Here is a 12,006-nt window from a genome sequence, read left to right as displayed (position 1 = left end):
ATTAATCATGTTTTGGCCTTGAGACGCACGTGACGATCGAAGAAGAGTACTATATTATTATTACTCTTAGGTATTAATTTCTTTGACTTATTACTCTCAGGTATTATTTCTTTTGACGTAGTAAATTTTTTTTTTTTTTGTAAAGTAATATATATTTGATTTCCTTATTTTTGTTGCTCCAATTGACCTAAGGCTTTGTTAATGGGTTTGATTTGTGGATCTCCGTGATTATGTTTTAATTTGAGAAGATTATATAAGAAAAAGTATTGGTGTTTATATATATTGATCATATGCTATGAATTTAACTTGCATTAATTTAATTGAGCGAATTTTCACTATAATATTGCCATATAATATAAATAGAGATTGGACCATTGTCCTCTCTAATCATGTTTGCATAAATAAATAAATAAAATAAATATTCTAATCATAAAAGAATTATATAAAAATAATGTATTAAATTGATATAATTTCATATGATTATCAAATTATAAAATTATTTTTATTATAAAATAAATCTAATCAATTAGATAAAATTACATAAATTTATGAAATTATTTTTTATATAATATTTTTATGAAAATAACAATACTCTAAAAAGAAAAACAAAATACGGCAAAGTTTTGACCGAAAAGAGCTTGATGACTGCCTTGACGCGCTTTCTGAGGATCGCTTCCCGAATGCTCAGATAAAGGTATAGTAAGAGCCAGAAAATAAGAAATAAAAGCAGTCAGTTACTCTGGTATTAGAAAACCTTCGTGTTATGCAACTTCATTCAAAAGATTGCTCAACCGACAAAAAAACCAAACACATTGTACGGTACTCTGGGAGAAGTTATAAGCAGATATCACATGATGATCAATGGAAACAACTGGAAACAAGTCTCTGAACAATGGAAATAAATATTGAAGCATTAATTAGCGTCGACTAATGATCAATGTTCGCAGATATCACATGATGATCAACACATGATGATCAACACGATGCCAACTTCAACAAAAAAAAGACAAAATAAAATCAATAGAGTCAAATGAGTACTAGAAATTGAAAAGCAGGCCGTCCGAGTTGAATGTTTTTTTTTTTTTTAACCCAACACCTATCACTTCAAATTTTCAAGGGGCCGGAAAGAAACAAAATTAAACAAATAGATATGCATCATGCATGTGCGGAAGAAAAACAAAATGGAAGGAAAGAAAAAGTACGTGGGAAAGACAAGAAAGAGTCCACATCAGCTCTCTCTGGGCTTGCCGGTGCCGTTCAATGGTGGGCAACCAATCGAAAATGAAAATGTCTGGAGAGAGAGAGAGAGAGAGAGAGAGAGAGAGAGAGAGAGAGAGAGAGAGAGAGAGAGAGAGAGAGAGAGAATAGTGGTCTGGGTCTGGGCGGGGTGTTTTGAGCACCAGAAACTTTGCACACTGGAAGTTTGGAAGCTTCTGATAGAAGCAAGACAACCCATCAATTGGCAGAGCAGAGGCAAGCATTTAGAGGAGGCAGGAGAAAATGAAAAAAAAAAGTTCAAGTAGAACGGGTATTAAACGAGTAATTATTAGTGATAAGGGTATCATTTTCCTTTGCTTTATATTTTCTTGCACCAGTGCCTCAAGTACGTTGCACGTACTGCACTTTTTTTATTACATCAAACTTCATTGTTCAATATCTTATTCTTTTAAATTTGAATCAATTAGAAATTGTTTGAAAGATTTAACACCAATGTCATAATTGATAAATGTTACTCAATGAAAGAGTGACGAGCTCAATTAACATAATTGCTTATATTTTATTTTATTTTATGCATTCAAATTTGTATTTAGAAACATGTATTTTTTATTATATACAAGAGTTTTGTCATGCTTTTTATACAAATTCTTACATATACCTTAGGCCTCTAAATTAATTTCTAGCTTAGTCCCTGGTCAAGGTAAACGAATGGTAGGAAACGTTTGATGAGAAAGTTTTTCTCGTTTTTACAAGCACGAGGGAGACCTAGTCTAGTGTTGGAAAGTCATCCTCGACTTAAGTTGATCTTGTTGATCTTTGTTATATATAGTTTTGTATCTAAGTACCTCATATGCGACCTTTTCATCACTTGTACTTCAGCAAACCAATTAATCTAGTACCCCGGAGCCAAAATCATGTCAGTTTTACAGCTTAAACAACTGCTTTCTAACATACTTATTCCGTTCAAGTTCTCGTCGTCCTCAACCCACATCATCCTTTTCATCTTGATCTCTTTTTTTCGAGTTGCTTCTGCACTAGATTCTTCCTCTGCAACTCCAAGAAAAGAACAAGCAAAGGCTCTTCTAACATGGAAAAACAGCCTTGACGAGTCAACTCAAATGCTCCTTCCTTCCTGGACTAGTCTTTTGTAGAGAGAAATCTAAATAGCAGAAACAATTATTTCTCACTTTGTGTGAATCTGTTAGGAAGCAATTGAATAGAGAATAATATAAAGCAAAATCACACTTACACAAAGAACAAAGAATTTTTACGTGAAAACCCTTCAATGCAAAGGAAAAAACTACAAGACCTAGTCCAGTTAAACCTTCTACTATCAATAATGATGTGTACACAAATATTCTCTCCAAATAGCATTAGAGGTATACAATCAACAATGATTTCAAGAAAACACTTTCTTGGCAACCAAACAGTAGTGTGATTATAAGAGATATCACCAAAAAGATGCGTTAATATTCATGACCTTGAACACTAGAAATACTGGTCCAATTCTGATCTTCACCGTTCAGATTATAGAGCTTTGAGTTTTGAACATGCCTACACAATTTCAGCTTAATTGGACCACAGATGACTCCAATAAAAGCATTTGATAGAAGCTGGACAAGCTCCCTTGTTTTTGGCTATCTCTTCCCCTCCCCAATCTCTCACATGTTTTTCTCTCCTTTTTTCACACACTCTCTCTTTGCTTCTATACACAAAAACATCTCTTAGGTTTAAAACCTAATTAAATTGGGCCTAAACCCTCTGTTCATGTGGACTTAATGGACTCACATGGGCCATCCTCCATATAGGAGGAAACCCAACACAACATCTTCCTCCTTGGAATTTTACTTCATCTTCCTACTTTTTCTCTTCTGATGCCCCCTGCTAGTGGGTTGGAGTCACATGCGATGAGGCTGGAACTGTCACGCATATAAACATCACAAACACTGGTTTGAGAGGTATATGCTTCAACATCTCAGCTTCTCATCCTTTCCAAATCTTACCCGCCTTGAGCTGTCTAACAACTTGCTTTGTGGAACCATTCCCTCCCGTCTCAGAAATCTTTCAAAACTCACTCATCTAGACATGAGTCTTAATAATTTCTCTTGATTTGCAAAAAACAATCTTCTAGGGTCAATACCAAATTCTATAGGAAACTTGACAAAGCTCATAGTTCTTGAACTTGATGGTAATCATCTATCTAGTAGCATGACTCTAGAAGTAGGAAATTTGACCAAGCTCACTATATTGGATCTTGGAGTCAATCAATTTGGGCCACTGCCATGCGGCAGCACAATAAGAACGGAAGACAGCTAGAGACTGAAATCGAAGAAGCGAGACATGGGGGTGGTTCTCAATGCAAAGGGCTCAGTATGACGGGCCAAAGTGGTGTAAAGGCTTGACTGAGGTGGCCACTGCAACGAGGAGGTGCAGAGAACGAGAATGAGAGCACGAGAGAGAGATTAACAAAGAGTTAGAGAGAGAGAAAGAAATGGATGAGTGAGACTTACGGGCGGCGAGGCAAAGATGGATGGCATGGAGCCGAGCAAGATGGCAAATGACAGTCATAGAGAAGATAAGGAAGCGACCAGAGATCAGGAGGCGGGGTATGGGGGGTTATCTGCATAGGAGGGAAAAAGGGAGGGGTAGGGGTAGGGGTGAAAAAATAAAAAATTGGTGAACCAGTAAATCAGATCAGACCAAACTCAATCGTTAGGTATCAGATTTGGTTCGGTCCAGTTCTGGTTTCTCTTTTTCTAACACCAGATTGGACCAATTCATATATCTATTTTTAAATTTTTTATATTGTATAAAATATTTTTTATATGATTTTTTATGTTATATATAATTTTTATATATAATATATAAAAAAATAATTTTGTATTATAGGATAAATTACTAATTAATATAATATTAAATTTTAAAATCCTATATCACTATAGTGATCTATAATACAATTATAATATATATTATAATATGCTACAATATATTATCATCATATTATAATATACTATAATATACTATATTATATACACTATATAATATATCAAAAAATCTAGAAAAACTAGATGGAACCATACGAGAACCAGTAAAACTAAAAGTATCGGTTTGAGGGTGTAACAAGTGCGGTATCGATTATTCAAATCTTAAAACCGGTATATACCAATTCAGTTTTAAAATATGTCTAAAATTGGATCAAACCAAACTAGTTACATCCCTAATCAAGATATCGAGGATTGGGAGAAGAAAAGAACGTGGGAAAAAAATAAACAAACTCAATGAAATGGTGTACTTTGCACCTATATATATATTTTTTAAAAATAAACATGGGCGTGGATTATAACATCGGTCGGGTTATCTCATACATATACATATATGTATGTATATATATATGTATACAAGAAGTACAAGTAGAAGATGATACTGAGTCAATATCTCTTACAGTTTCAGATATGGTTGCTTCTATCCATTCCAGTTTAGTGGTATTGGATAAAGCACTTGATGATTCTGAATTGCTTGTATTTGATATGATTAATTTACATGCAAATTTTATGTCTAAAGAAAACCACGATAAGCGAAAAACTTATCATAGGATTTACTCAATTTCTGAGAAATAGAAAATTCGAAAAGAATGGAAGAAAAAGATGTACAATGATAACAAGCACATCTTACATACATATACATACATATATATATGTTACATGTATACATATACATGTATATGTATATATGTGTATATGTATGTGTATGTACAGTATATGTAGTATATATATATATATGTAGTATATGTACATATAGTGTATATACATATATATGTATATATATATGTATATTATAATAGGAAAACGCTAATTTGCCTCTCTAATTGTACTGCTCACGAATATCGCTCGGCAAAAATAAAAATAAAAAAATTATTTAATGATTAATAAATGATTTCAAGTGTAAAAAATATTTAAATATATTAAAAATATGAAAATAAAAGTAGAAATATACTAACGGTCAAATGAGGCATTGCTACTCATGCGCTCATTATAATATACTAGTTGAAAACAACGTGCAATGCACGTTTGCTTAGTTTAAATTTAATTCTTTTTGTTAAGAATGAATTTTTATTAATAAAAATATAATGTTTTTAGTTAATTAAATAACTAACGATATAATATTTATATAATTAATAAATAATTACATATTTTGGTATATTATAAAATAATAATATTAATAAAATCTATAGTATGGTCTTATAAATAAACATTGTTTATAATTTTATAAAAACTATTTGAGATAATTTTAATTTTATGATGACGATTTAATATTTTTTTCATCTTATATTATTTTAATGAAGAGGACATTAAAATACATATATTTTTTTTCATTTCCCCCAATCCCAGGTATCTCTCTCTTTTTCCTTGTGCAATACCACACGGTGGGCAAACGGCCTTAGGATCAATCTGCTCTCGACATCCAGATGGAAGCATCAGCCTATGGATCGAGGGGTTGGGGCTGCCCACCATGGAGGTGTGGTTAGCACCCGGCCTTAGGTATAGCCAAAAAAAAAAAACGAAAAAAAAAATATATATATATATATATCTGTATCTTGTCTACATGTAGGGTACACTTTATCCGATAAGACAAGTTGCTAACCCATTAAGTGAGGATAGCTAGGGGGATTTTTTTGGATTAAAGGAAGATAAATATATGTGTGTGTGAATATATATATATATATGATTAGGAAGGAGCTGCAGTGTAGGTAATTCAAAGATACTTCTTTACCATAAAATGTTCAAAATAAGAAATACATGACAAGGCAGGCCGGTCACATGTCATTCTCCTACGTCCCTTCAGAGATTATCTTAAGACTTTTTGATAATGCCAAATCACCCCATTCTTTCAAAATAAATAATATATACTTTCAAGCCACTCCATCCGATATCCATCATCCTATCCAATAGGCTCCTTCCACACAAGCCAAAAAGTGGCAATAAAAAGAAAAAAAAGAAGAAGTTTCAAAACGTGATAAAACATGAGGTATTCACACAAGAGAAGAAACATCTCGGCAAACCGATAACGTGGTTAATTTTCAACCTTAATGATTACAGTTTACGCGTCAGCTGACCAAGATTAACACTGGGACCAGTTTTTTTCTTGATATGATGCGCCTAACCCTCACACACAATATATCAGAAAGTACCTTCCAGAAAGTTGCAGCCTGCTATCTATCGATCCCCACAATCTGAAACCCCACACATAGACATTTTCTCTCTCTCCGTGGGTGCACAGGTCCTGCCGATCAAAAACGAAGCACCGACAGCCTCCCTTGTTTCTTCTTCTTCAATCACTGTTCCGTCATTTCCACTTCTTCGCAGACCAAGAACCGAAAGCCCTATCCCAACTATACGGGGCTTTTTATGTGAGGATGAGGCTTTTGTACAACAAAAATGGCAGACTCCAAGAGAGGAGCTTGTTTTACAAATACTACAAATGGGTCACCTGGTTCTCTCTCTCGCTCTATCTATACGGCTCCTATTTCGTAACCAACAATAACCTACGGAACAAACCGACAGCTCTGTCCAAAACCCATGTCCCTATCTCCGAATCCACCCTCGCTTCTTGTGCTCTCTTCAAATCCACCATGCCGTGTCGCGGTGAGCATCCCTCTAATCTCTCTCTATTTTCGTTCTCCCTCTGTTTCTCCTATCTCTCAGTCGCCAACCACGCTTCCAGCTACCATCACTCGACGTTGCAACTAAGCCTTTTTGTTTGCAAACTCTTGTTCTGTACAACAATAACAATAGCATTAGTAAAACTACGAGCAAATGAAAAAAAAACTAACGTATAATATAAATTTATACATGAATGCCATCTACCAATTTCTCTGGTTTTCTGCAAACCAGTTTAGAGTCTGGGTTCTTTTCGTTTTCGTGTTTTCTTATAGTCCTTGTTAAGCAAACGTTTCACTGCTTGGAAAACTGAGGAATTAAACTCTTTGTATTAGGTTCATGTCGTTTTGGTTTCCAAGGAATTAAAATTAAAGAGCTGTATTGGATATGAATCGTTAATTTTTTGACTGTATGGATGGCATGGCGTTAACTTTAACAAAAAATAATAAAATCCGTTAAAACAAGAAAAATCCGTTTAATAGCCACTTTTTATATAAAGAAGATATATATATATGTACAATTAGTGAAACAACTTAATTCATTTTCGAGCATTACGAGAAGACAAATTAGTACAATTATATATATATAGATATTTCAAGAATAATATACTGTCTAAGAATGTCTGTAATGGAATGGGACGGTAGCATACCATATAAACGCGTATAAATGCATGTATTTTTGCAAAAAAAAAGAAAAAAGAAAAAGAGAATAACTTTAAACAGATGGTGTGTAAAGAGAGGATCTATCCCTCCAATAGAATTATAACACATCAGCATTCTATGAAATGAAGAATAGAATTAATTCACTTAACCAAATCCTATCTCTCTTTCACCTCTCCAACTCTCCCTCTCTCTTTCTCTCCCCCTCCCGAGAAAGAGAGAAAGAATGAATTTGTTTCTCGTTTGAAACTCTGAAGTTTAGACCAGAATGAATTTGTTTGACCGAAATTTTTTTTCCTAATTGTCAATTGTTGATATAAGGAATCCACGCTTTGAAAAAAAATACCCCTCCCGAGTTATTCCCGGCTACTAACATGTGAACAAGAAGAGCTAGCGTATGCTCCTTTTCTTCATCTTTTTTCTTTTTCCTGTTTCACAGGTCAATATATAGGTCGGATTCTCTCCATTGGTCGAGATGGTACACGAAAGGTAGGAAGTGTTTGATGAGAAGGGTTTTTCTCCTTTTCACAAGCACGAGTAAGACTCTATCAAGCGGCCTTTTTAATTTGTCACTTGTACTTCAGCAAACCAATTAATCTGAGTGCCCCAGAGCCAAAATCATGTCAGTTTTGCAGCTTAAACAACCACTTTCTAACATGCTTATTCCGTTCAATTTCTCGTCGTCTTCAACCCACACCATCTTCATCATCTTGATCTCCTTTTTCCTCGTTGCTTCTGCACTAGATTCTTCCTCTGCGACTCCAGGAAAACAACAAGCAGAGGCGCTTCTAACATGGAAAAACAGCCTTGACAAGTCAACTCAAATGCTCCTTCCTTCCTGGACTAGTCTTGCTCCCCGGAATTTTACTTCATCTTCCTACTTTTTTTCTTCTAATGCTCCGTGCAAGTGGGTTGGAATCACATGCGATGAGGCTCGAACTGTCACGCATATAAACATCACAAACACTGGTTTGAGAGTTACGCTTCAACATCTCAGCTTCTCGTCCTTTCCAAATCTTACTCGCCTTGAGCTTTCTAACAACTTCCTTTATGGAACCATTCCCTCCCATCTCAGAAATCTTTCAAAACTCACTCATCTAGACATGCGTCTTAATAATTTCTCTGGAAATATTCCATCTGAGGTGTGTCTGCTGACCAGTCTTCAACACCTTTATTTGGATGGGAATCAGATAAATGGATCTATACCTCGAGGAATAGGAATGCTTAGTTCTCTAACTGAGCTGAATTTGCAAAAAAACAATCTTATAGGGCCAATCCCAACTTCTATAGGAAACTTGACAAAGCTCATAGTTCTGGAACTTGATGATAATCATCTATCTGGCAGTATAACTCTGGAAGTAGGAAATTTGACCGAGCTCACTATATTGGATCTTGCAGTCAATCAATTTTCCGGAAACATCCCTCCAGTATTAGGGAACTTGAACAACCACACAAGGTTGATGCTGTGTGCGAATCATTTATCTGGTCATATTCCTCCAGAACTCGGAAAACTTGCATCCCTTTCTGGCTTATGTCTCTTTATGAATAAACTCAGTGGCTCCATTCCTAGAGAAATGAATAATCTTACATCTCTGCTTGGTTTTCTAGTGGCCGAGAACAACTTGTCTGGTTATTTACCACAAACCATATGCGCTAATGGGTTACTGGAACACTTAGCTGCTAGTGGAAACAACTTCGTTGGTCCAATTCCAAAAAGTTTAGGAAACTGTACCAATTTAATCAGGTTTCAAGTCCAAAGAAATCAACTGAAAGGTGATATATCAGAATATTTTGGCAGATGCCCACGTTTGGTTTACATCGATCTGAGTCATAACAAGTTGTATGGTAAGCTGTCGATCAATTGGGGAAAAAGCAAAAACCTAACAAGCTTGAAGATCTCAGACAATAGAATTTCAGGTACAATCCCAGATGATCTTTATAAAGCGAGTCGACTTGGATATCTTGACCTGTCCCGAAATCAGTTTGTAGGAAAAATTCCAAAGGAATTGGGGGCCTTGAAGTTACTGTTCACTCTTAAACTGAATGAAAATAAACTTTCAGGCAGTATTCCAAAGGAAATTGGAAGACTATCTGAGCTTACTCAACTCAACCTAGCAGCTAACAATTTAAGTGGATCAATACCCAAGCAATTAGCACAGTGCTCAAAACTCTCGGACTTGAATTTGAGCATGAACCGATTTTGGGAAAGTATTACCCCCCAGATTGGCAGTATACGCTCTCTCATGTATCTTGATCTTAGCCAAAACTTGCTCACAGGAGAGCTTCCACGGGAGCTTGGACAATTACACTACTTGGAAGTATTAAACCTCTCCCACAACTATCTGTCTGCCTCGATACCATCAACTTTTAGTGAAATGTTAAGCTTGACATGGGTGGATATATCATACAATAGATTGGAGGGTCCTCTTCCTGAAAACAAAGCTTTCAGCAAGGTGCCAATGAGAGCTCTAGAACCTAATAGAGGTCTGTGCGGCAACAACACTGCTCTGAAAGGTTGCCCCTCGTTGACAAGCAAAAGACCTGATGGAACGATAAGCCTCCGAGTTGTTATTTTGGTCACTGTCATTCTATTTGGCGCTCTCTTTCTTTTTTATATCATTGCAGCAATCTACTGTGCTTGCTTCCAGAATATGAGAAAGCCAGATCATGAGCCAAGGGATGCAGAAAATGAAACTCTGTTCGAAATTTGGAGCTATGATGGGAAAATGGCACATCACAGCATCGTTGAAGTGACTGAAAATTTCAACCCACAATATTGCATTGGAGAGGGAGGATCTGCAAATGTTTATAAAGCAGAGTTGCCAACCAGTCAAGTTTTTGCAGTGAAGAAATTTCACCAATCTGAGGATGGAAAAGTGGCCAACCGAGCCTTTACAAGTGAGATTACTGTTTTAACTGAAGTGAGACACAGGAATATTGTAAAGCTTTATGGGTTTTGTTCACATGCAAGATACTCATACCTGGTGTATGAGTACTTAGAAGGGGGAAGCTTGGGAAAGATTATAAGTAGTGAGGTGAAAGCAATGCAGTTCGATTGGATCAAGAGGGTTAACGTGGTAAGAGGGGTTGCCAAAGCTTTATCCTACCTGCACCACGACTGCTCACCTCCAATTATTCATCGAGATGTATCAAGTAACAACATTCTGTTGGATTTGGAATATGAGGCTCACATCTCAGACTTCGGCACAGCAAGGATTTTGAAGCCTAACTCATCAAATTGGACATCATATGCAGGCACCTTTGGGTATTCGGCTCCAGGTAAGCTTTCAAATGGAAATGACCAATTATTTGTGATCATGGACTCACCCATACATATTGCATAGGTGAATGGACAAGCTTTTGCCGCTCTTTTATCCCTAACAAAACGCTAGTGGGAATGAACCATGTTCAAAATCCTACATATAGAGAATTAAAATCTTATTTTATGTTTAAAGTATATAACATATATAGATGTGCTGATATTTTCTTCGCAGAGCTTGCTTACACTATGGAATCGAATGAGAAGTGTGATGTATACAGCTTTGGGATGGTAACATTGGAAGTGATGATGGGAAGGCATCCGGGCAGTTTCATCTCCTTATTATCATCATCATCAACGACAACAACTACCCAGAAAATAACACTGAAGGAAGTGTTGGACCAACGCCTCGCACCTCCTGGAGGTCGAGTAACTGAGGAAGTGGTCACCATTGCTAAGCTAGCATTTGCATGCCTCAACGCCCGCCCACAATCCAGGCCAAGCATGCAACAGATCTCTCACAAGCTATCAACTCGTAGCCCTAGAGCCCCTCTGTCAGAGCCCCTAGATGCCATTACATTAGGAAAACTATTTGATATCACAACTTTAACTCCGTGAAAGAGATCACTATCTTCCACCTGCTATATACAATACATCTCATGCAACTCATGCTTTTGCATCATGTTCTTTTATCAGATATGTATGTATGATTATATCTTGTACTTTTATCTCTGTTCTTTCCTTCTCCTTTTTTTCGTGGCATTCGATGTATATATATGCTTAACATGTATGCTCAGATACCATATAATGTAAACGATGTAACGGTCAATTCTAAGAATTACTGCAAAAATCTCTCAGCCACTTCAATTGATCTTGGAATTAGAATCCAATCATCTTTATATAAAGAGGTTATGGATTATTCGACAGCCAGGAAGCCCCAAAAGTTTCATAAAATAAATTTTTTATTATTATTATTTGATGAAAGATTGATCCCAAAAAATATTTCATTCAATTATTTGTTCGAGAAGTACCCGTGGACACCTTGATCGGCATTCCCCAGGCAAAAACTGAAAAACACCATTTGGAGTTCCACGTAGGGTTTAGATCTAATTTTAAATTTAAAACAAACAAAAATAAGGAAGTTGATTAGGACTGAAGTTGTAATTGAGAAATGATATATACAAACCCCAAGTCTCAAATGTACAAGCACCGC

General features: G+C 35.9%; 1 protein-coding gene across 1 annotated transcript; it reads left to right on the top strand.

Annotated features, from left to right (window-relative positions):
* Positions 1–7,975: 7,975 nt before the first annotated feature.
* On the top strand, positions 7,976–11,521 carry LOC122300621 (MDIS1-interacting receptor like kinase 2-like). Its single transcript, XM_043111408.1, has 2 exons — positions 7,976–10,813; positions 11,029–11,521. The coding sequence occupies exons 1-2, from the start codon at positions 8,155–8,157 to the stop codon at positions 11,409–11,411; spliced, it is 3,042 nt and encodes a 1,013-aa protein (XP_042967342.1). The 5' UTR covers positions 7,976–8,154; the 3' UTR covers positions 11,412–11,521.
* Positions 11,522–12,006: the final 485 nt, after the last annotated feature.

This window comes from Carya illinoinensis, chromosome 2, assembly GCF_018687715.1.
Source record: "Carya illinoinensis cultivar Pawnee chromosome 2, C.illinoinensisPawnee_v1, whole genome shotgun sequence".
Lineage (NCBI taxonomy): Eukaryota > Viridiplantae > Streptophyta > Magnoliopsida > Fagales > Juglandaceae > Carya > Carya illinoinensis.
This window is presented reverse-complemented; position numbering and strand designations above follow the sequence as displayed.

Excerpts from the sequence above, each read along its gene's own strand:
- LOC122300621 (XM_043111408.1), top strand. The coding sequence starts at position 8,155 with ATGTCAGTTTTGCAGCTTAAACAACCACTTTCTAACATGCTTATTCCG. Across the intron at positions 10,814-11,028 it reads CTTTGGGTATTCGGCTCCAG|AGCTTGCTTACACTATGGAA; the intron begins GTAAGCTTTCAA and ends TTTTCTTCGCAG.